The following is a 24,442-nucleotide window of genomic DNA, read 5'->3' on the forward strand; positions in this document are numbered from 1 at the left end:
TATTTTGAGTTCTTAAAATATGTTTCCCTGGTGCCCTCGTGTGGTCATGTAAAGAAGGGCAGAGAGTACTGACAGCATTTCAATAATACGGTATACTTTCAATACACATATTCCCTTTTGAACGTAATAATTGAGGCGGTAACAATATGTTGTCTTTTTGTTGTAACTCGAAGGTTTGTTGTTAATTAACCCCACTTGTCAAATAGCAGCTCGTGTAAATAATTAACCTGTGACGTCACCATTAGACTTGCAGTTCTCGGTGTTGGAAATCGAACTTCTGTCACGTGACACGTTTCCCCTCAACCATTGAACTTGAGAAGGCTGTTGTTGCCATGGAAACAGAGCGACCATCCTACACGAGGCAGATGGACACGACAGGGATTCCTCAAGCATCAGCGAGGTCGCACCAGAACCTAATCGCGCTTGATTTTCACATTTAAAGTGGACACTTATAATCGGAAAAACGTGCTGAGCATAACTGTACGATTTCACATCTTTTTTACGTCTTAAAACACGTTTCTAAACCACTTTTACCGAACATTTGTTTATATTATTTATATTTCCCGACTTTATATCATTAACTTCTCTTATTCTGACAGTTTCTTAGCGGAAACGTGACTAAGTGAGTTCGCTTAACTTGGAATCAGAACGAGAGGCTGCTTGCTTGAGACGGCGGCCGCAGGTAAAGGGTAAAGGTGGGAGAAAAGAAAGAAACGAAAGGAAAAATGGACGGAAGAAGAGTCTCGGACAAGAGGACGTTGATGTCTTCGTGTGGGAGCCTGTACGACAGCAACAACCTGCTCGCTCAGTACTGCAACAACGGTCAGCACGCACCTATACACACACACACACACACACACTTACACACGATATGCCACAATGAGCACATCTGTGGCTTCGTATTTTGAATTTCCCTCTCACGCGTCGGAACAAAAACCCCCCAAAATACAATAAACGTTCTCTTAATAAGTACAAACTAGGTTAAATGGACACCCCGGGACATAATGGTGTTACTCGTTATCAACAAGTGTTGATTGTATGCCCTTAAAATCAACGTTTGTATCACGTAATTAATTTGTTAAGCTAACCGTGTTAGCTAAAATGTTTGTATTTTTAATTTGGTTGCTTCTACTTCAACACGGCAAATGGTATGAAGATATGTCATTCAACACGGAAACAAATAGAAAAATATAAAAGCATTCATTAAAACTGATAAACAAGCCACCTGTTCATTTTATTATTTTTTACTCCGCATCAAACTAACAATTTTTGTGTTCTTAGCCCCCCCCCCCCCCCCCCAGTTAATTAACCATAATTCATTCCGTTGTTATAAAGTCTCAATGATTTTGGGGGAAAAGCAGACATTTATTCTTGGGATTTTGCGAAAATGATTTCCTAAGGAGTCATTCATTGTAATATTCATAGAAAAAAACTAAAAGTATTGTATTTTGAGGATGGGTCGTTAAGGGTCAGACCGGATTCAACTGTCTTTCACTGCCATTGAAAGTGAAACCCTTAAATTGAAATGAATTTGGTGTCTATAACTGCCCAATGCTAGCAACAAAATTATCCTGAAGTATATTTGCAAAAATAATTGTACAATACTACACTATATATTTACACAAGTGAACCATTTTTTGTTGTTGGGGTCATTGATTTCACGTTGGCGACAGGGTGACGAGACAGGAAGTAGGCGTGGTTAAAAGCCAGAGTGAGTTAGCAGAGTAGGCGGGGGTGGGGCTTGTGCGACGCCTCCTTGACTGTTGCTCTGCGGACCCTTTGATGAAGGACAGCAAGCGGGCAAAATGGCAGGTAGGCCGGAGTGGCCCATCCTCATCCTCATCTTCATCATCATTATCGTCATCTATGTTGACTATCTTTTATGGAAATTTTAGATGGTCCACGTGAGCGTCTCAAAAGCTCACTTTGTTGCAATTCGTCCGGGGTGCCGGAGGAATAGCCAGAAAATGTGTGTGTGTGTGTGTGTGTGTGTGTGTGTGTGTGATATTGATCAGCAGTCTAGGTCACTGTAGTTTTTATTTTTTTTTCCAAATCTGCATTGTTAACTCATTTTCTGCTGTGTATGTTCAAGCTGTGCATTATAAAAATACAGCAAAATAAAATGGAAACATTGTGAAAGCAAAAATGTTACTGTATTGGATACATTGAATGACAGTTTGGGGAAAAAAAGACAAAGCTTTCCAATGGGAAATAGGGTTATGTTAAAAAAAGGGGAAAACTTAAATACACATCATTGGATTTTTTATTTGAAAAAACATTTGAAGAGTTGGCTATACACTTGTTTTTGATACGAAGCCGTTTCATGAGGTTTATGCAAAAGAGAATGGTGCATTATCGCTGGCTTGCGATTGTCCCTTGTTTTGGAGCCTAATCTGATTGAAATCCTCACTTTTTGCTTTTGTTAATCCTCTCTGTCATCGTTAAAGAGTCCCTTTGTCCTCTCACGTCTCAATTATTCGTTTAACACAATCACCTTTCTTCTAAAGCTCTGTGAGAAAATGGTTACGGGTTTAGACCTGACTTGACATACAAAAAGGCACCATTTTGGATCTGAAGCGGCCATTTTAGGCTCACAACAATCTGCTTTTTTGTCTTCCTCAAACACTTTAAGATGACACCTTGTCGGCGGGCAGCAACTTGGACGTGGACGACCGCGTCTCCCACTTGGAGCAGAGGCTTCAGCTTCAGGAGGACGACATCCAGCTATTGAAGGCGGCGCTGGCCGACGCCCTGCGCCGCCTTGGCCTCTGCGAGGAGCGCGCCCCGGCCTCGCGCCAGCCCGCCGGGAGGTGCCTGCCCGCCGCGACCCCGCCCACCAAGGGTGAGTCCCACGCTTACCATTTGGGGGAATGACGGGCAATCTTGTGGCGTATTCGTGACCGTACCACGCCTTCCCTCCCTCCCGTCAGTACGCCAGCTGCTTCAAGCGCTCCCGTCCAAGCCCACGAGCGAGGGATACGTTCAACAAAAACGTCTCCTCTCGTCGCCGTCATCGCCCAAGAAGGATGTGTTGAACTCCATCAAGAGGTAAAAGGGTGCCGACGTGGATGGGAGGACGCGCGTTCATTTTCTCCCGTGCGCTTACTCAGGAAGAGCATGTCGACGGAGCGCCTCACCCTGGTGAGGAGGGAAGCCGCGGCCGCCGAGAGTCGCAGTCGGACCACTTCATCTGGCAGCTCCACTGGTGGAAAAAGGTCAACTTTTCACATTTCTAAAAAAAAAAAAAAAAATGTTTTTTTTAACGGATTGTTTTTTTACGCTTGGTCGTTTGTTTGTTAATTAGTTGGCTAGTTAGTCGTGAGCTTACTGCTACTTTTCTATTGAGAAATGTTGCTGGTAAATGGCAGCAGAGCACATTTGTCTGGCTGGTCAAGCAACACATAACAATTCCCACATAAAAGATGGTGCAGTGGCATTACGCTTGTTATTTGACCCGAGGCGCTTGTGGTGGGGCTGGATTCAGGAAATGTCTCCTGATTGGTCGAGGGGAAGCATATGAGTTGGCAGGACCAAGAAGGAAGTGCCGCAAAACACTCGCACGCACTCACACTCGCAGTCGCAGTCTCGCTCAGTCAACTGTCAGAGTTTCTTGTAACGGACGCGAGCAGCCATGAAGAAAGCTAGCAGGTAAATTTGACCCACTTTTGAAAAGTTGACTTCAAAGTCAAGTTCTCGCTCCTTCTTATGTTTTGGACTTTTCTTCTAGGTAATTTGAACTTTTAATGAGCACTTTGCGTGGCCGAGTCGACTCACCATACGACTCGCGCTCTTCGTACAAGTCTATTCTTCTTGTGTTTGCATTATTTACTGGCCAAAATGGATCTGGATCATTTTAAGGGCATCTGTTGTGTTTCGTTCATGTACTCTTGGCTTAGCTTGGCTTCGGGCATGTGGTAATCATTCTTCTTTTATTTGACATCTTTAAACCAGTGGATTGTGGTGAGTTCAAGTGACATTTGCATTTGGGATTGTCAGAATAAATGCAGCGTTTAGTCAAATGCTTCTCGTCTCATGCTGAAATGGGGTTAAGATAAGTTAAGGTTGGAAAACTGATGACGGTATCACTCCATCGGACGCCACGAAAAAAGTCGCTAATGGGATGTCGAGTGCGGTTTGGGAGTCCATTAGGTGCAAAGTGACCATGCAAGTATTATATCAATCAAAAGCATGTTTTTGCAAACATATTTCAACATTTAACAGATGGTCTGAAGTCAAGATAAAAAAAAAAGAAACAATTAGTGTTTCTCCTGTGAGGTTACGTGATGATGATGATGATGATAATGATGATGTACGGCATACATGAGTGATTATTGAGAGCACTCGTCACCGATTGGCTGAGAGAGGTGCCGGTTAAAGTGGGCTCTGTGGTTGGTCCCGCCCACCTGCGCCACAATCCCATGGTAACAAAACCAGTCTTTGTGAGACTTTGGAGGTCCCGTTTTTCCCCGTTCGCTGGCGTCCCGTCAACGTTGCCACGGAAACCCTCAGAAGAAAGTCAAACTTTTGCAGAAAAACAAGGTCATTTATTTTAGGCTAATGTGTTAAAAAAAAGTTTTTTTCTTTTGTTTCAGCAAATCCAAAGAATGCAGCTTCAATGCAGGTAAGAAGTTTTACTACTATTCATTTATTATATTTATGCTAAATTTCCAAAAATGATATGTGATTACTCAAGCACACACAATTGCCAGGCTAATTTTTACAACCGTGCCAATGTCATCTTCCATTCTATTTTAGCATTTAGCTAATCGGTGCATTCAGGAAGGCCAACCCTTTTTGGATTTTCGTGCGCAAAATGTCTGAAACTATCACAAAATCCAACTAACAAGACAATTGACCTCTTATACATGTTATGACGATAACTCCAAAACTTTTCCGCCAGAGGACGGCTACGTGCGGATGTTCCTCCGCGGCCGTCCCGTCACCATGCACGTCCCCGAGGGACAGAGGGACGGCTACAGCCTGGACCGCAAGGGGGCGCTACCCAGCCGCAAGCTCAAACTGGAGTGGGTGTATCCTTTCCTCTCCGACGAGTGGCCGGCGCCAGGCTGGCGTATACGTGCGTTTGTTATCCCTGACGGCGCCCTCGCCACAGCTACGGCTACCGAGGACGCGACTGCCGCTCCAATTTGTACCTGTTGCCCACCGGGGAGATCGTTTACTTCAACGCCTCCGTGGTGGTCTTGTACAACACGGACGAGCAGCAGCAGCGACACTACTTGGGCCACGACGACGACGTCAAGTGGTAGGCTGCCGTCGGCCAATGGACAAATCCATGATACTGTTTTGATAGAATCAGTGGAAAAACATTGTTCAGGCGTTAGCGATTCAGTTCAAACTATATAAAACTATTAAACTATACTTTTTTCCCTCCATAGTTTGAGCGTGCATCCTGACATGGTTACCATAGCAACCGGACAAGTGGCGGGAAATACTCGAGATGGAAAGGTAACCAATCGCACGTCAGCGGAAAAGCAAAGGGCGCTGACGGCGTTTTTCTGCGCGTTTAGCTGCTGCCGCCTCACGTCCGAGTGTGGGACTCGGTCAGCCTCAACACGCTTCACGTGCTCGGCGCCGGTTCCTTCGAGCGAGCCGTCACCTGCGTGTCCTTCTCCAAATCGGTGAGTTCCGCCGCCGTTAGCACTGCCGTTAGCACTGCCGTTAGCACTGCCGTTAGCACCGTTGCAAAAGTAGCGTGTCCCCTTAGAACGGCGGCAGCTTCCTGTGCGCCGTGGACGACGCCAACGACCACATCCTGTCGGTGTGGAACTGGCAGAAGGAGAAGCGGCTGGCCGACGTCAAGGCAGGCGCCTCGTGGCGGTCCGTCTGGTCGGCGAGCCTTTCCCAACTCATGTTTCACCCCGGCAGTGCTCCAACGACTCGGTGTTGGGCGCCGCCTTCCACCCGATGGACGCCGAGCTGATCGTCACTTGCGGAAAGTCGCACATCAACTTTTGGAGTCTGGAAGGAAACACGCTGAGCAAGAAGCAAGGACTTTTTGAGGTGACCACCACCATTAAATTCGGCTCATTTTTTTTAGCCTTGTGCTATTCCAAATCCAAATCTTTTCTTTCAGAAACACGAGAAGCCCAAGTACGTGTTGTGCGTGGCCTTTGCCGAAAACGGAGACGCCATCACCGGAGACTCCAGCGGAAATATTTACGTGTGGGCCAAAGGTAGCGCCACGCCCCATCCGGACGCGTCCACCAATAGATGAAGCCCGGCTGTGATTGGCTGTCCATGTCCGTACCCAAAAAACAGGTGGCAATCGCATCAGCCAGGTGTTGGCGGGCGCCCACGAGGGCGGCATCTTCTCCATCTGCGTCTTGAAAGACGGCACCCTGGTGTCGGGGGGCGGGAAAGACCGCAAGGTGGCGCTGTGGGACCGGGAATACCGCAAGCAGGCGGAAATGGAGGTGGGTTTGACCTTGAATCGGCGAATAGGATCCACTGTAACCTTTTTTTTCCCCTATGGCCGTCAGGTGGGGGACGCTTTTGGTCCGGTCCGGGCCATCGCGGAAGGCAAAGCGGGGCAACTCTTCATCGGGACCACCAAGAACGCCATCCTCAAAGCGGCCTTCCCCGACACGGCGGCGACGGCCATCGTACAGGGTCACACGGGCGAGCTTTGGGGTCTGGCGGCGCACTCTGCTTTGGATCGCTTCGTCACCTGCTGTCAGGACAAGCTGGTTCACCTGTGGGACGCCAAATCCCATCAGCCCATCTGGACCAAGACTGTGGAGGTGATGTGGAAACTGAGTTGAAAGGATCCAAAATGGCTTCCTTTTTTTTTACAATTGTTGCTTTTTTAGGATCCTGCCAGGTGTGCGGGATTTCATCCCAACGGAGAAGTTCTGGCCATCGGCACCATGACTGGAAGGTACTAATTTCATTATGTTTAATTTTCTAATATGTTTTTTTTTACTTTTTTTGTATTCCTATGATTTATATGCTTACATCTTTCTATAAGTGCACATTCACTGTTGATTTCCAGATGGTTGGTGTTGGACACGGACACTCGCGACCTGGTTTCCATGCACACGGACGGCAACGAGATCATCTCCAACGTGGCGTATTCTCCAGGTTGCACCCTCGCTGTCCGTGCCTGTCGCCTTTTAGCATTCAGCGCTAACTGCCACGCCTTCCGCCAGACGGCAACTTCCTGGCGGTGTCTTCACACGACAACTTTGTTTACGTCTACGCCGTGACGGAGAACGGACGCAAGTACGGCCGCGTGGGAAAATGCACGGTGAGTAGCAACAATCGGCCTCTGGGCCTCGCCACCCATTTGAGCGACAATCCTTCTCAGGGTCACTCCAGCTTCGTGACGCACGTGGACTGGTCCTCCGATAGCGCCTTCTTGGTCACCAATTCGGGAGACTACGAGATCCTTTTCTGTCGGTGCGCTCGTCCGGTTGTCCGCTTCCTCCTCGGACGCCAATCCGTGCCAATGACGTTCCGTTGACCTTTTTTAGGGGAGGCGCCCAGTGGCAAACACGTGACCAACATGGACGCCGTGCGAAACCTCACCTGGGCCACGTCCACCTGCGCGCTGAGCTTTAACACGTTCGGTGAGTTTTTGGCCGGCTGGTAGTCGACGCCGCGGCGGCGTTCCAGAAGCTAGCTTTTTAGCGACGGATGATTTTCAGGCATCTGGCCCGACGGCGCCGACGGCACGGACATCAACGGCGTGTGCCGGTCCCACGACGACTCCCTGCTGGCGTCGGCCGACGATTTCGGCAAAGTGCACCTGCTCTCGTACCCGAGCTCCCAACCTCGGGTGAGTACTGATTCCACGCATTTGGACGTCCGTTGCCGTCAATGGCAGCCGAGGCTTTGAAAAGGCGTCTCGTCTTGCAGGCGGCAAGCCACGAGTACGGCGGTCACAGCAGTCACGTGACCAACGTGGCCTTCCTCCACGACGACAGCTGCCTCATCTCCACCGGAGGAAAAGACGCCAGCGTCCTGCAGTGGCTACTTGTGTAGGTAATGGCCGCCAAGCGGCCTCCTGTCCACCGGGTGGCGACACCATAATCCCCCGCCCCCTCTTTACCTACCGACCTGCACGCACTCGCGCCTACGCTGGATGAAATGAATGTTTACCACGATGCAGTTTATTGTGTTTAGTGTTTTAAAAAGCTGCAGGACGTAAAAAATGTAACGAAAATGAATAGCATTAGCGTGCTAACCGTGCCGGTTTGAAAACCTAAAATGTAGACTCGGGTCTGTTGCTATTGTAAGCGAGTGCCAGCTTGTGTGGATTCCTTGTAGAAGATCTTTTATGCTAATGCTAACGGTGTTTAGCGAACTGAATGTCACAAATGACACACACATGTACACTTATGTGAATGTAAACAAACACCGTCCCTTTAAGAGCAGCCAGTTAGTTGCCTTTCGCCATGGAAATGTTTCCTGGCCATCCTCCTTTCCGCCAGGTGGTGCTACAGCGCAACGAGTGCATGAGCGAGTGGCTTCGACAGAGTTCGATAGATTAAATTAGTATGTATACACGTCAACTCTATATAACCATGCTTAATTCAGTATATCTGAGTGGCTGTGCTATTTTACTATAAAAGCATTTAATATATGTAGTGAATCTTGGGCGTGTTATGTCGTGATTGAGAAGCAGCTTAACTGTGTCTATTGGCGTTTTGATTTGTTAATAAAGTTTTTATTTAACCAGGATTGCCATTTTGTCTCTCATAAATCTTCAGCATTCTATTATTTCAGCACGAATAAATTTCATGAGTCACAATGGACAAACAAACAAAAAATCCCACTCTCCGTTAGTTAGTCTTCTCATGAAGTTATTTCTAACCATTTAATGGCATACATGTGTCAATACATTTGCCACTCAGTTTTCGTGAGAGGAGGATGATGATGATGACGATGACGACGACGATGATGAAGATGATCGTGAGAACTCCGTACATTACGGAACATTTCATTTAATTAGAATATTGACATTGCCCGAGGCCTTGACCATTGCTTTAGAACTCAACACACGCACAGAGAGGCTTCATGGGTACAGTATTTGTTTTAATCTTCATTATTTGAAGTTAGTTCCATGTGTTAGTGCTTTACTTTCAAGAGAATTTGGGTGGACTAAAAACATAACAACGTGGAAACATAGAGGCGATATTTGCACTTCAGCGGGTCGAAAAGGGGAAAAAACGTCTCTTATTTCCGCATAAACTGTGTCCGAAACATGATAAAAATTCGGAAATAGCATACGACTTGTGGCTAGGCTAGCTTGCTAGCAAGCTAGCAAAATGCGAATGAATGCTAATAATAATCAGGTGTATCTTGCATCGTGACATTCCATGTCAGTAGCATGTTGTCGGAAAAGACTTGTCGGACTGCATTTTTGCGTTAAAATGTCTCATTGCATGTGTTGAAAGCAAAACTCGTTCAACTTGATGTTTTTTCGCAATTTTGTTTGCTTCGGAAGCGTTTCACACACCTGCTCCATTCTAGTCAATTCTAGTGTGTTTACAAAAAGTATTTTTGAACTAGTGTGAATAATCTAAGCAGTAAATTACGGTTGGACCAGTTAAAAGTGACTTTACTGGTCCTCCATTGACGACGCAAGATGTCCAATCCGTTTTGACTGGGAAGGACGAGGGAATATGTTCAGTCTAGCGCCGTCAATGAGTTCAAGATGACTTTCTTTATTTTCCCCCTCAAGAATAGAGGAATGACTCAATACATGTGAATTTTTTTCCCCCACATAAAAAACTAGAACGATGACTAAAACTAATAACTAAAACATTTCTCCAAATGGGGGGAAAAAACTAATAGCAAATCCACTCTACTCAAAATGAATGAATATTAGTCTACTCTCTCAATATATATTCATGTTCATATTTGTTTATCTAGTCTGTTATCATGATTTGCAAAATAATGCAATAGCCAAAACTGATGTCAAGTAATGTGTTTTCCAATTGAAACGTGGCACGTGTGTGTGTGTGTGTGTGTAGCAAAAAAAAAAATGCTTTCAAACGGAGGTGGAACAGGAAGTGGCCGTCGAGTAGCAGCTGCGTTCCGCCGTCGCCACCGCCTCCGCCGCCTCCTTCATTCACTCGCTCACTCCCCTTCTCTTTCTCTCTTTTCACTCCGAGTGCGCAGGGCGCTCAGCATCGACTGGACGGGCTCACCTCATTTCAACTATTGTGGCTTCCTCTTTTTCTTCACCCCCCCCCCCCCCCCCAAAAAAAAAGATTGGACTCCTTCTTGGATACGGCTGATGAAAACGTGAACGTGAGTGCATACACACTTTTATAACTAACCGCTCATGTGATCCTGGAGACCCCCCGAAAAAAATTAGATTGGATAATCTTCTGTATTTGCTTTTAATAATGTTCTCTGACGCTCTGACTCCGAACAACAACAACATGTTTGTGTTTTATTTTCATTGTTTGGTGCCAGCAAACAATTGTGCAAGGGGCTATTTATTGTAAGCGTTTGAGGGAGCGGTTCTGTGTTGAAAGTGTCTTTAAGTCTGGGGGCTTGAGGACACAAATCCTCCTGACGGAGAAACCTGTCCGCACAACAAACACTGTCATTTTTTTTGTTAGCGCCCCCCCAGCCAACGCTACTCTAAACACCTGCCGTGGATCTCAGCAACTTCCTTTCTTTCATCCTTAAATTTGTCTGGCCTTCCTTCCCTTAACCATTTATAGGGCAAAGTGACTATTTTTGGCCATTGACATACATTTAAACCTTGTTCAGATCATATGTTGACATCAGATTTGCTGTCCACAGATCAGTAATGTTCTTATTTTGAAATAGGACATGTCATTATATTTGTTTTAAATAAATAATAATGATTGTTTCAGTTATAATATTGTTTTTATTAATTTACAAATTAACAAGGGGACCTATTTTGGCCGAAGCAGTCAAATTCAAAGCATTAGGCAGAATAGACTCCATATGTAACAAGTAATCAATATCCTTTCATATTCTGCCAATTTAATAGTAATCCCTCCTTAATTCTTAAATTTTTGTGAAACCCCAAATCACTTCTCCCATTTCATAATGCAAACAACAAAACCTTTTGATTCATTCTTGAGTTATTGTGAAATTCTTTTTTGTGACCTTTGACCTCCCCCACTGTACCGTAGCAACATATTCTCCAGTTGTGATCATCCTTCACCACCTTCTAATTTAACAGTATTTTACGTTCATTTCTTTCCAACCGAACGGGTGAACGCTCATTTTTGTAGCGGCGTTGACGGAACTGGTCGTCGCAGCGCGTACGCGCGTGTAATTTGTAATCCGGCGACACCACAAACACAATACCGTGTGTGTGTGTCTAGTAATCTGAAAAGTTTCCTGACGCACCCAACAATCAACAATGCGTCGTCCTAAATTCCTCCTCCAGAATTCCTGCATTTTTTCTAACGTCCTCTACGCGTCCTCGTCTTGGTCCTCAGCTCCACGCATGTAATATGTCTTTCGAGTGGAGGAGAGATAGTGAGAGGGTGGGTGGTCCTTAAAAGTGGCCCGTGGCTGATTTTCCAGCCCTATCTATCGATGCTATGCTATGGCTTCTGCACCCCCCCACTTGCGTAAGCGTCCAGTGGCGGGACTGTCCAAATTTCAAATGGAGAGAGACACGCAATGATGCAGCATGGGAGAAAATTCCTGACGGACAACGTTATGCTTCTGCTCTTTGAAAAGGCCTTGCTGATGATTCAATGAAACTTTAATGAGCCTCTTCAAGAAACAAAACAAGCCATTTTAATGGTCTTTATTTATAGCCGGGACAAATGTATCCGGCGGGCGGGAATGCTCGGAAACTCCGCTTGTCAGTCACGGGAGAGAACTTGCTTGCAAATTCACAAACTTGGACTTTGGAAGAAGTCTTTGTTTTGTTATCGGGGCGTGGCGTCCCCACAGGGAAGGGTTCTCGGGCCCCAAAATGGCGGGCCCCGAAGACAGTTTCACTTGGAAACGGGGATTTTAGTTTGGGATGCCGGACTCCAATTACCAGAGAGATTTGGTCAGATATTTTGTCGCATATGGTAGACGTTTGTTGATTTATTCCTACTTTGGAGACAAATTGCAATCATGTGTGAATCAATTGTTGGAAATGATACATCATACTTTAATGGTTTTAGTTTTTCGTGTAGAAAAAAAGGGAATTATTGACAGGACCAGTGAGGGAAGAAATATGAACAGGACCTGAAGAAGGAAGGGCTCAGAATTTGGACTATTTTTCTCCAAATTTGGGAATTTTGGGTTGCCAGATGAAAGTGGGAATTCCAGCACTTGGGTTAATGAAGAACTCGATAAAATCTGGCCAAGTTTCTGACTTTGAAGAATTTTTTTAGTTCATTTTCAGTACAATGAGAAAAAAATGGTGACTTCATTCTCTGAATATGGACTTTTTCCTCCAAAAAGTCAAAATCCTGACTTTAATCTCCAACAGAATTGCGATTCCAATCAGTATCAGGCAACCCAACTTTTATGTTAATACTAACTCACTGTTTTATTCTACCAATTGTACATTTAAAATCCCATCCTAATAATTAGCCTACCCGCTTGTCACTCAAAATGGGGGGGTGACTATCCAGTCCATAAAAGGCTTGCGTTCGACTTTGTACGAGCGTGTTATTGTTTCGCCGCCAAAGGAAAAAAAAAGGGCAGCTCTGTCATCACTCATAACCACAACACCAGCGACCAATCAGGCCAAAAGACAGAAGACAGGATGTCGGACGGGAAGCGCGCCGACAAACAAGAGCGGAACGCTATTGTAGCGCATACTTTTGTAGGGTTTCGCCGCAAGTAGAAAAGAGGATGGGAACATCTTGTGTAAAAAGGCTCACATTTCTCCCGCTGTTGTCAATCCAAACATTGCGTAACCTTCCATCAGGTTGGCCTTCTTTGTTTTCGGGCCCCGCCTCCCCTTCCCGTAGATGGGTGGCTTGGCTTTGCCGGCAAAAAAAAGGGGGCGCTAAAACGGAACGAGCCTGTGGATGTGGTGCATCATCTGGCACTTCTCCCGTGGCAGTCAAATGAGATCAATAAAGCAGAAGGTGCACGTTGATTCCAGTTGGCCCTTTTGGCGTGGTCACACAATGAGTCATCCAGCTGAGCGTTAAATCATATTTACCAGCTGCGCGCCAACGTGCTCTTTGGAATGCGCCAGGGAGATTTTCTACAAAAATATCAATGTTTTGATGCATCCTCTCATGATAATAAATGTCCCCATTGGAGTTCAGCAGTGATGGAAATGGCAATAATCCTTCTTTTTCTTCTCTTTTTCAAGCCCGTCACGTCGGATTGGTCGATTTGTCACCGAGCGGGGTCTTGCCAAGCTCACTTTTGGAACCAGTAGGAAGCCAGTAGTGGCCTGTAAGAAGACGCAGATGTCACCCATGTTACTGGGAAGTGGATTGGATGCAATTGGAGACTTGTAGGTAGGTGACTTTTTGAAGTTTTTCTCACAAAATATGCTAAGAAATGTCACAAATAGTTACATTTTCCTCTCTGGTGGCACAATTGAGGTTTTACAAAAGAATGAAATGATAACATCTTGTCAAAAGATATCCAAAAATAGATGGTGTTGAAATTGCACAAAATGATTCATGTCACGGTTTGCCTCTGCATGGTTGAAATCCACGACATGGTGGAAGATAGGGGTTTTCCAGCGAAGGGTGTATGACTCCATGTTGAGACTTGTCTGATGCCGTCACATGGAGACAAAAAAAGAACACTTGAAAATGTTACTACCAATTTCAGAAGTTATTAAAAGATAAAAGAATAGGAAGCTTGTTGGGAAAATGACAGGAGAAGTAAGTTTGTTGGCCTTTGGGTCATTCTTTTTATTATTTTAGCTTTCAGCTGGGGGAAACGCGTGACGCCACATTGGCTAAGTGTTTGTTTTGACTTCCACCAGCATGGGATCAGATGATCATCATTTGTTTTACATGAAAAACAAAACAAAAACAATACAGTCCAATTGTCGTGATTTCAAAACAGGACGAGTGTACACTATTATAGATAATTTATTTTTAAAAAATCCCATATAATCAACTTTTGTTGGACAAAAAAGAGAGGACTTTTTTCCATTGCTAGATCGAAATTTGGATGCCTATTAAGTGGATTATACTTGTTTGTTTTGCAGGCGGCTGGTGAGGCTGGCTGGGGTCATCACTCTGTTTATCAACTAACAAGAGCATCACTTTAGACACACACACACACACACATTGAGATCAGCCATCTCTAAAAGATTGATGAGGCCCGAGCGGGCCCCGCCAGGCCTGCTCCGCCGTCGATAAGGCGTCTTCCATTTCACCTCCATTCAAGCGTCCAATCGGACGCCCGGCCCGGATGATGACCGAGATAAATTCGGGTCCCGCCAAAGAGGAGCGGACGTCATGACGGGCCGCGGCCGGGACCACGCCTCGGCCGGGTCCGCTCGGAAGGAGGAGGAAGAGGAGGCCGCGTTGTCAAAATGGCGGACCAGCGGGAGAAGGCAGAGCTGAGAGCAACCTGAGGCAAAAAGAAAAGGAAAAACATCGGAGCGCAACATGTGCAACATCTCCTTCTGTAACGTGGACAGCAAGGTGGATCAGTTCTTTCAGCCCACGCTCTATATCATCGTCATGGTGCTGGGACTGCCCACCAATTGCTTGGCATTGTGGGCCGCCTACTTGCAGGTCAGCCGGACAGACTAAAGGTGGGTGGGCGGGGCATTCAATGTCATCAACTTGTCCCGTTTCCAGGTGCGGCAACACAACGAACTGGGCGTGTACTTGATGAACCTGTCGGTGGCCGACCTCCTGTACATCGGCACGCTGCCCCCGTGGATCGATTACTTCCTGCAGCGCGACGACTGGATCCACGGGCAGGGCAGCTGCAAGTTCTTCGGCTTCGTCTTCTACACCAACATCTACGTCAGCATCGCCTTCCTCTGCTGCATCTCGCTGGACCGCTACCTGGCCGTGGCCCACCCGCTACGATTCGTCAAAGTGCGGCGAGTCAAGACCGGTACGTGGCCCCGTCCGTCTGCGGGCGGACCCCCGCCCCGGCCTGAAAGTTGCTCTCTTTGTCCCGCTCAGCCGTTTTGGTGAGCGCCGCCGTGTGGCTGACGGAGATCGTGGCCAATTCGGCGCCGCTCTTCCACGACGAGCTCTTCCAGGGGCGCTTCAACCACACCTTCTGCTTCGAGAAGTTCCCCATGCAGGACTGGGTGGCCGGCATGAACCTGTACCGGGTCTTCCTGGGTTTCCTGGCGCCCTGGAGCGCCATGCTGGCCGCCTACCGCGGCATCCTGCTGGCCGTGCGCCGCAACGTCTCCACCGAGCGGCGGGAGAAGGCCAAGATCCAGCGGCTGGCCTTGAGCCTGATCCTCATCGTCTTGTTCTGCTTCGGGCCCTACCACGTCCTCCTCCTGGTGCGCAGCGTCATGTTCCTGCGGAAACCCTGCGACTGCGCCTCCGAGGAGCGCCTGTTCGCCGCCTACCACGTGGCGCTGGCGCTCACCAGCCTCAACTGCGTGGCCGACCCCATCTTGTACTGCTTCGTCAACGAGGGCGCCAGGCACGACGTGGGCCGGGCCCTGGCCGGCCTGATGACGGCCTCCCGCCGCGGGGGCTCGGCGCCTTCGCCGTCGCAGGCCGACGTGCTGGACGGCGCCTCGCTCACTTGGGAAACGCCGCCGGCGAGCAAGAAGCAGACGTGCGCCGACGGACGCGGACAGATCGCCGGCTACGAGACGACGCAAGCGGGGGTGCCGAAGGAGGAATGTCTGCAGATGAGCGCACTCGAGGGTAGGAAGTGAAGCGACGCGTTTTTTTTTTTTTTGCGAGGGGATTTGATTGGCAAAACAAAGAATGGGGATTTGAAAGTCGCTGTGATGAATTGAAGGTAAAACCTAGTTGCCCGAGTTTGATGACCATTCACCGTAAAATACACTTTTTTTGTGGAACTGGGATTCAAAACACACACTGTCATCTTGGCAGTCGAACGTACTGACTACCGAGCTACTGAAGGTTAGCTCTAGTATTAGCCCTGTAGATTGGAGGAGAATGTTTTAACATTTTGAGACGGTAAAACAAAGTCAAAGCTAGATTTGACTATTGACACAGTCGTCGGCACGATGGACTACCGCAGTGAGGAGATTGTTTGTTTTAGAACAGGTTAAATGTACTTAGTTGGAGAGTCATTTGTTGTCCATCTGACTGTAAAAATAGCCTTTTCCTATTTAGAATGGCTACAATTCTAACATAGTCCATAGCTGCCAGTATTTTAGTCTAAATTGACCCTTTTTGGGGTTTTATTTTTATAGTATTGTGCGAGAAATTCACGTTAGGATTGGGATCTCAGACAAGGGTGAATGTTTCAAATTATTGTTTCCTACCGATTTCAGGGTTAAGGTTTTTGTTATATTGATTAACATTTTAAATTGGGGATCAACATTGAAAAGCAAGGATGGAATTTTAAACAAGTTTTTTATTCTAGGGTTAGCTTTTCAAATTTTGTCGTCGGTTCAAATCAAGGTTTCGGGTTCTGTTTTTTTTTCCATAAATTGTGAAGGGTACCGCGAGATAAAGCCAGATTTAGCACCAATGGTAGGTAGCGAGCCATTTACAAACTTGGGCCAGACTTTTTGCTAAAAACATGACCATGGAGCCCCCACTTTCCTGTTGTAGAGGAAGTCAAATTGTGATGAATCAACACTTTGACAACAAGGAATCAGGAAGCATCATCAGCGTCTTGGCAATTATTTGGTCGTCAACTCTCGTTTTTCCTCCCGTTTAATGTTCTGTCTGCTTTCTTTTAGATGTCCAACATTTGTAAGTTATTCATTATTTTGTTTTTAAACAGAATAAAGCGTATTATCACCTGGACGACTCCTTCTCAAACCTTTCAGGATTCTTCTGGTAAGAAATTTAGGAAATGATCTTGTACTATACTCATTTGTTTTAGAGTAAATGTTGTTCCAATTACAGAATAGGCCCCATTTCTTCCGCCTCCAAGCATGACCAATGTGACCCAGAATCCATTTAAAGATAAAAAGCAGAAAAACAAGACTGCAAAGTGCCAGTGCTCACAGCACTCATTCCAAAGCAAAAGCGGCAAAAAAATATCAGCCAATCTCTACTTTTCATCCAATAAACATCCTCACTTCAATGACACAACGGAAGAATGAATGTGACTACAAATAGGAAATTGAGCAAAGTGCAATAGTGCACTCGCTCAATCACACAAGTCACCAAATTCTGGTTCCCAAAAACAAAACAAAAAACTAAGTGGGATGGCTGGTCATTCGATAGCCGTGATAGACAATAAAACAAATCAGATCATCCTCGTCACTTCCTGTTTGTCAGTGAATATGTTTCTGTTTAGGGCCAACGCAGGAACAAAACTTTCTCACGGACCTCGGGTGGCTTACGAGCCGGACAAACAAACGTCTGCCATAAAGAATATTGGTTACGTGACTATTAGTGTTTACCTTACCCCCGGCAGTATAGCAAGGAGCTCGACAAGATGGCTGAAATTAAAATAGTTTTTAAATAACAAACTTTGAACTCAGTTACCAATATAAGCTTTACAAAACAAAAACAATCATTAGGAATATCTACAGATCATGTCTAATCTTTCATGTATTATATCTGAAAGTCATGAATTATATTGTCATTTAATTTTCTGAACTGCTTTATCCTCACTAGGGTCGTGGAAGGGTGCTGGAGCATAGTATCCCACTTGACTTCGGAGACAAATACCATTCAGTCTCAGCCTTTACTAAATGTCAAATGCTGCTATCTTGTGGCTAAATAACGCAATGGCACCAAAAGGACTTGACGAAGCAGCCATTATTTTTTTGCAGGGTTTCAATCACGCTGTACATAATTTATATTTATAATTATAATTATAATACAACGTTAATTACGGCCCCAATAATGAGTATAGATGTAATATTAAAAATAACAACAAGTGCTAATATTTTCCCCCGAGAAACAGCTGCCATGCTAATTGTTCCTCCTTCACTTGAGTGTCTGTTGTGGATGACGTCACTACCTCTAATTTGTTCGAAAACAAACTTTATTGACATTGTAACAGTGACAACACAATCAGCGCACTTGTTCACTAACTACGTACTTCCTTAGCTACTCTAGCTCCAAAAAAGTACACTAGCCGGCGTATCCTAATAGTTTTCATTTGATATAGGAATACATGAGTCGAGTGAATTATTACCATAACTCAGCAACAAAGTTGTCAACGTGGTGGCTTTGTGGCCTCTACCGAAAAGTTTGTATGTTAAAGGTAAGCAATGAAAACGAAATGGTGCCCTCCACACATGAAATAGTTCGTACACGGGACTCGAGTGACGACGAATACCTGCACATTTTATAGCTAACGTTATATAATAACATGAGCAGACAATAAATTGTGTCGTTGGCGTGATATAATTTGTTGTCGATCTTTGCAGTAGCACGTTTTTCTGGTGTGAATTAGCAAAGAAAGGTGCTAGCTTAAACTTCCACATGGAGAAAGCCGTGCTAGCATCAAAAAAAGGCAAACACCAACAAAATAACTAAAGCCAAAGTATAATGTATAGTGGAGGGATTCAAAAAAGAAGGCAAACACCAACAAAATAACTAAGGCCAAAGTATAATGTATAGTTTTAAAAAGTACAAACATATTAATTGAATCCCACATATCAATTTTAACTGGCTTTGATTATAACATTGCGATTATAGAACATCAATTATTATATTTTCAGTAGTCATTTTACACTAATATTAAAGTACAAATTAGAAAAAGGGGAAAAATGTAATGAGTCAATATAAAACTACCAATTGCGTACATAAAAACTTCTTTACCGCCAGAGGGCGACAAAGGATGATATATGATAGGAAGAGCGTTTCCATATAAATATTACCTGCACAGATGTTATTGGTCTGCAAATTAAAACGCTTCCTATCACATTCAGCGATGTCTAAATAGTTATTTCCTCTTCTTCTTCTTCTTCTCCTTAGATATGCTGCAGTGTTATTTGGACGGTCCTTGGCGTGGCGCAGTTGGCGGACCAGGTAACAAACGGCAGCTCCAAACATCACATCTGCTCGTAAAGAGCCCAAATTGCACTGGTCGGGCGGTCGGGGTGTGTTTTTACTGCCCATCTGGATGGGGGGGCTTGGGAAATCAAATAGTGCCCGCTACCCCCCCAACAAGCTGCCACATAGACATTTTTCAATGGCTAATTAATTGTTTTTTTTCGGTTTTCCCAAAACAACCTATCTTAAACATATCTTTTCATTATCACAATTATTAGCAGGTTATCATTTTGATAGCAATACCCCAAAATTGAATGAACCCTTCCGTGTTTTATTCTCAACGTATGCTGTAAATCTGGTGATGATCCCTTTATTCCTTCCTCAATCATTACAAAATTAAATTTCTGACATTGCTAACCTTTGAGCTCACTTCCCCAAAATTGGATCAAATTTGCATTTCCATATCACAAATATATCCTTAATATTTATTTGATTCTAATCCTTTTATTCCTTATCAAGTTATCGCAAAACTATCTTTAGGCCTCTGACCTTTTGACCCCACTACATCAAAATTTCGTCAATTTCATACAAACAAAATTCTCCAAATTTGATCAGGTTTTTTTATGTATTAGTCATTGCCTGTCATTGACGACAAAAGAAAAAAACCTCATTCCTTTAAACTGGAATTGCGAATGCTTAAATTCAATAAGTACAAAGGAACATTTTTAGTTTTGTGTGTGTGTGTGTGTGTGTGTGACATTTTGTTGGTGTGCACGTAGGCAGTGTCACCTTGACTACATGCAATGAGTGTGCATCCGAGCACTGGACAGATGAGAGAGCGCGAGAGAGCGAGAGAGAAAGAGAGAGAGAGACTGATTACCCTGTCGGTCTAATACAGTGTGTGTGTATGTGTGTGTGTGTGTGTGTGTGTGGAAAACAGCCGTCGAGGAAGAGCGAGGAGGCGAGGGTGCCACCACCAAGATTGAGCAGCGACCGGAGAGTCACCTCTCTTTACGGCGGCGCCGACATGTCAACGCACTCAGGTAGGTCACGTGACCGCTCACATGGCATCCATTTTCCGTCACCGCATCCCATCTGAGGGGAGTAGAGTGCTTAAGCCACTTTAGGGAACTTTCTTGGAGGTTCTGAAGGTCATGCTTGGCTTGTTTTGGTTGGGAAAAGCACGCAAGTCCAACAAAAAAGCCTTCTAGACGAACAAGGTTGATGTAAATTCTGATTTTAGGAAATGTTTGAACATCCCCAAAAGATAAATCGAATGCTCCAAATTTGGGTTTTTGGGCCCATGTGATTTGGCAACAAATTGAAGGTGTGTCTTCTCCCTCCAGTCAGCTTCAGCACCCCCACAACCTTTGAGAATAAGAATTAGGGAAATTAAATGACCATATAAAAACGACACACATTATACTATGTCCCGGGATTGTATTCTGAGTAGTTGTAAAGATGTGTTAACATTATTTAAATTAGGTTATTTTTTTTGGTAAATTAACTTCTAAAAAATCTTAAATAAGTTTGAAATCGTTAATTTTTTTGCGTATGTATCAGTGAAATGCTGCCAGCTCTGACTTCTTCATTGATTACTAGCCATAATAGTCGTAATAGACTTGCCATCTATCGCTGTTAAGAGGAGTGAATGATTTGTATTGTTTTTGAACGGCTGCATGGACGCAAAAAGGATTCTTCACAGTATCTACGAGTTCTCCCTCGCGCGAAGTCGATATTTCCGGGAATCCCGTGAAGGCACCGCGAGGGCTTGTGACGTCAGCGCGCTTTCTCCCAACCCCGCCCCCTCCGCAAGCAGTGAGCGAGCGAGAGTGAGTGAGCGAGCGAGCGAGTAGGGATGCTCTCCGAACGCGAGAGCGACTGCAGCATCTTCAGCGAGACGACGCACAGCAGCACGTCCCCCCAGCGCGCACGAACCAACCTTTTGTCCCCCCTCGACTGCGCATGCCCGCTCTTTTGCATCCCTTTTCGCCCGGATTTCGTCGCACTGACACGCGCGTGATGGAAGACTGACGCGAACGCGCTTGCAGGAGCCAACCAAGCAGTCAGTTAGTCAGTCCAGCCAGCCAGTGGGCCATCCAGTCCGTCTCTCCTGGAATCTTCTTCTCTTCTCCCGACCCCCCTCCCTGGTCCACCTTGTCCTCCACCCAACCACCCGCCCTCCCTCCCTCCCGGCGCGCACAGCATCTCCCAGGCGCGTGCGCGAGAGCCCCACACAGCTCTCTCCTTTTTTTTTTTTCGTGAGTGTCTATACTGCGGACACGCGCGCGCGCGCCACCCTCCCTCGGACTCGCCCGCGCAGCCACGCTGCGTCAAGAAGAGAAAAAGAGGAGGGAAAAAAGAAGAAGAAGAGGAAGAAGAGGAAGGAGGGGGATTCGAAGCGGCGGAGCCAGGCAACATCCGAGAGAGCGCAAACATGATGGCCGGCGGAGCAGTGCAGCAGAACGGCCTCTTCGCCACCCCGCACCACCACGGCCAGCCACCGCACATGGAGGCCGACCCACCGGACTCTCGCAAGAGACCCCTGGAGACCCCCACCGAGGCTAGCAGCACCAAGCGCACCAACACGGGAGGTAAGAGATGCGCCAGGCCGGTGGGGGGAAAAGAGCCACGACGGACGGATGCATAGGCTGGCTTGGCTGCCTGCCTGCTTGCTTGGTTGGCTACCTCGCTGCGGTGCCTTCTCGGCCTTCGGAGACGCTTTAACGATCTCGCCGATAGTCATGATTAGCACTCGGGAGCCTTCGCTTTTGCTTAATGGAGCGTTTTATCGGCCTCGCGACGGGGACGAGACGCGCAGGCGCGTAGGCACGATCGCGTCGCGTTCGATGCGGAGGCGATGCAAAGGCAATGCAAAGGCAATGCAAAGGCGAGGCGAAGTGCTCGCGTTAGCCTCGCCTCCGGCCGGGCTCGTCTCTTCTTTTTGTTGGACGTAAACAAGTGAAATCCGGATGCGGCTGGTGCGTGAAGGCATCATGACCTTGTGTGTGTGTGTGTGCGTGTGACTGAGATAATCTCACACATCAGACGCCATCAGCCGAGTACCGAGCAAGTGCGTCAGTCAATGTGCACTACTCAGTCAGTCAGTCACACGCCAGCGAGGTCTCTTCTTGTTGTGATTCTGCCGTCGCCGCTGCTGCTGCTGCTAATGAATATTCCGATGCTCCGTGAACACATTTCGTCATGGCAATCTCCATACTTGTTTTCTTTTTTGTGTTTACATGCTGTCATGCATCCCATCGCAGCATTTCAACTACCATCATGCAAAAAACACTTGCCAAAATGATTGTACACTTTGGACTATATTTGACAGTAAAAACACAGAAAAGAATGTCAGTCATGAAGATTTCAAATGACTTGCCTTAGCTTAGTAGTCGTTGTTTTGTGAGTTTTTTAAAAAGCGTCTCTAAAAGATGTTACTATTTACAAGATGAACACAAAATTCTTATTGTTTCAACCGTGCCCGTCCAAATTTGTTTGCGTTCTGCAGATGGTGGAAAAGACAAGACTTTAAACTAGCAAAGCTACTATTTGGAATCATTTTCTAACGCACGTTTTAAATCCGCAGCAGTACATCTGCGTGACCTACTTCACTTCAAACTAGCAGAAGAACACAAAGGCCACGACGACTTTGATCGGCGGGTTAACGGCGTTGGTGTTTAGGTCCGCTTCGTTTAGGGTCGCTCGTGTTTACGTTTGGTGGGACGCTTCTCATTGGTCAATGACTTAGCCTTAAATGCGTCATTTTTTTTTATTAGTAGTGACTTAATGATAACGTTGAATTTGTGACTTGAATAATTTACCTAGTTGAATTCATGTTTCATTTGGTGATGCTTTGAAGCTCACTATTTTGATTAGTCACTTAAATCAATGCATTGGATGGTATATTTAATCATTGATTACTGTGAGGAGAAAGTTAAATGTTTCCATTTTGGCGAGCAATATTTTAAAATCCATTTTGCAGTCCAAGCTGATGATCTGCTTTGTAAATTGAATCTCTAGACTTAAGTTTAATGATTTATTCCTTGACTTAAATGAATGATATTCTGACTTGTGAGTTTACAAAGCAGATACTTCAGTTTGTACTTTGCAATGTTTTGATGATGGTAGTTGGTTAAATTCCATGGATGAGCGAAAGCAGCGCGCCACTTTTTTTGTTGACGTTTTGACGTCTGACTTAAAGCAGTGACGCGTTAGCGCAGCTTATAGCCGCGGCGTAAAAGCTCCTCTCCCTCGGGGACGCTCGTCCATTTACGCAAATGAAAAGCTCACGATGACGATGATGATGATGAAGGGGAGGACCAGAAGCGACTTTAGCACCCGCCTGAGCTAAAAAACAAAGCTCATAACATAGCATTGAGGGAAAAAAAATGTCCGTAGACCCCATAAGGGCAAAATGTAGCAAATGAAGTGCGCTTATAAAGTGATCATGTTTTTTTTAAATTTTATTCAAGAGTTTGGACTGACTGCGTGTTTTTTTTCTGTGAACAAATGAGTTGACGCCACACAAGCCCCGACCGACCCTCCCTTTGTGCTTCCTCTCTCTGTAGTGGCCTTCCTGCAGCCTCTTTTTGAAAGCGAAGGCATTGTTTTCCCACACCAAGACACTGAGAGCCATGGTAAGACTGCTTCTTTATACACATTGATCACTTTTACACACACACACAAGCATGCTAATCAATGTGCTTTCCAATGACTCCATGACATCCATATTTCTTCAATTCCACGTGTTTCCTTTTTTCAAAATGGTGAGTCCTCATGACCTTTGACCTCATGCCAGCCATGCCATCCTTTTAGGCTTGATTTTGATTTCTCATGTGCAATTTTAATGCTGTTTTTCATTGCGGGGTTGCAAATTTAAGCTTTAAAAATTAAAAGCAAAAGCCGGGACAAAAGTAAGAGTTAGAGTGCGTTTTGACCTTTAAAAATGAACAAAAACGAATGATTTGGAGTTTTTATTTATAGTAGAGAGCACTACAATAATTTGCACTTAAATTCCAACCTGCCAACTTAAAGTTTGTCACTCGATAAGCTTTGGGAACTCTCAAAAATAGGATACAAACTATAAAATGGGAGCGGGCCTGCCCAGTTGGCATTAAAATAAAAAATCCAGTGCCATTTTTAGTCACCTTACAGCCGTTGGTTGGCGTGCGTGCGTGCGCGTTAATATACGGACGCTACACTGGTTCGCTATCCGGTGGACTCGACGCCATCCAAAAAGGCCGCCTGCCGCTCATAAATTCTGGCTAATGTCTCGTAAAAAAACAGCCAAAAAAGGTCTGGGAAAGATCAATGAGTGCAGAGAAAATGAATTGGACGTCTACGGACGTCCACGGCAGACATTTTTGGGGATTCCGTTTGGCGCCGGATTGTTGTCGTGGGCCATTAGCATT

The 24,442-nt window shown here is 45.6% G+C and overlaps 3 protein-coding genes across 6 annotated transcripts in view; all 3 read left to right on the top strand.

Moving 5' to 3' along the window:
• The first annotated feature begins 343 nt into the window (after window positions 1-343).
• On the top strand, window positions 344-8,703 carry eml2 (EMAP like 2). Of its 2 annotated transcripts, XM_077722197.1 has the most exons (22): window positions 344-478; window positions 598-822; window positions 2,633-2,842; window positions 2,931-3,048; window positions 3,111-3,215; window positions 4,593-4,621; window positions 4,901-5,030; window positions 5,114-5,263; window positions 5,397-5,466; window positions 5,529-5,639; window positions 5,726-5,821; window positions 5,887-6,021; window positions 6,095-6,194; window positions 6,280-6,434; window positions 6,501-6,761; window positions 6,831-6,898; window positions 7,013-7,101; window positions 7,170-7,267; window positions 7,328-7,415; window positions 7,494-7,589; window positions 7,668-7,798; window positions 7,879-8,703. In XM_077722197.1, exons 2-22 carry the CDS (start codon window positions 726-728, stop codon window positions 8,002-8,004), a joined length of 2,463 nt encoding a protein of 820 aa, XP_077578323.1. In that variant the 5' UTR covers window positions 344-478; window positions 598-725; the 3' UTR covers window positions 8,005-8,703. The 2 variants fall into 2 exon arrangements, with proteins under 2 accessions (XP_077578323.1, XP_077578324.1); XM_077722198.1 differs by lacking the exons at window positions 344-478; window positions 598-822; window positions 2,633-2,842; window positions 2,931-3,048; window positions 3,111-3,215 and adding an exon at window positions 3,512-3,648.
• Window positions 8,704-13,294: 4,591 nt separating this feature from the next.
• Window positions 13,295-16,877, top strand: gpr4 (G protein-coupled receptor 4). The gene is made up of 4 exons (XM_077723416.1): window positions 13,295-13,442; window positions 14,150-14,684; window positions 14,751-15,015; window positions 15,087-16,877. The coding sequence occupies exons 2-4, from the start codon at window positions 14,556-14,558 to the stop codon at window positions 15,806-15,808; spliced, it is 1,116 nt and encodes a 371-aa protein (XP_077579542.1). The 5' UTR covers window positions 13,295-13,442; window positions 14,150-14,555; the 3' UTR covers window positions 15,809-16,877.
• A 1,217-nt stretch (window positions 16,878-18,094) lies between these two features.
• Window positions 18,095-24,442, top strand: part of nova2 (NOVA alternative splicing regulator 2) — a 34,231-nt gene continuing 27,883 nt past the window's right edge. The window contains exons 1-4 of one of the 3 annotated variants that reach the window (XM_077722719.1): window positions 18,095-18,294; window positions 19,011-19,064; window positions 19,969-20,071; window positions 23,600-23,668. In XM_077722719.1, the coding sequence (XP_077578845.1) occupies window positions 18,205-18,294; window positions 19,011-19,064; window positions 19,969-20,071; window positions 23,600-23,668 (316 nt within the window). In that variant the 5' untranslated portion in view covers window positions 18,095-18,204. Of the gene's footprint in view, window positions 18,295-19,010; window positions 19,065-19,968; window positions 20,072-20,847; window positions 21,623-23,599; window positions 23,669-24,442 lie in introns of those variants that run through there. The other 2 variants (XM_077722720.1, XM_077722722.1) reach the window with 2 other exon arrangements.

Source organism: Stigmatopora nigra, chromosome 8, assembly GCF_051989575.1.
Source record: "Stigmatopora nigra isolate UIUO_SnigA chromosome 8, RoL_Snig_1.1, whole genome shotgun sequence".
Taxonomy (NCBI): domain Eukaryota; kingdom Metazoa; phylum Chordata; class Actinopteri; order Syngnathiformes; family Syngnathidae; genus Stigmatopora; species Stigmatopora nigra.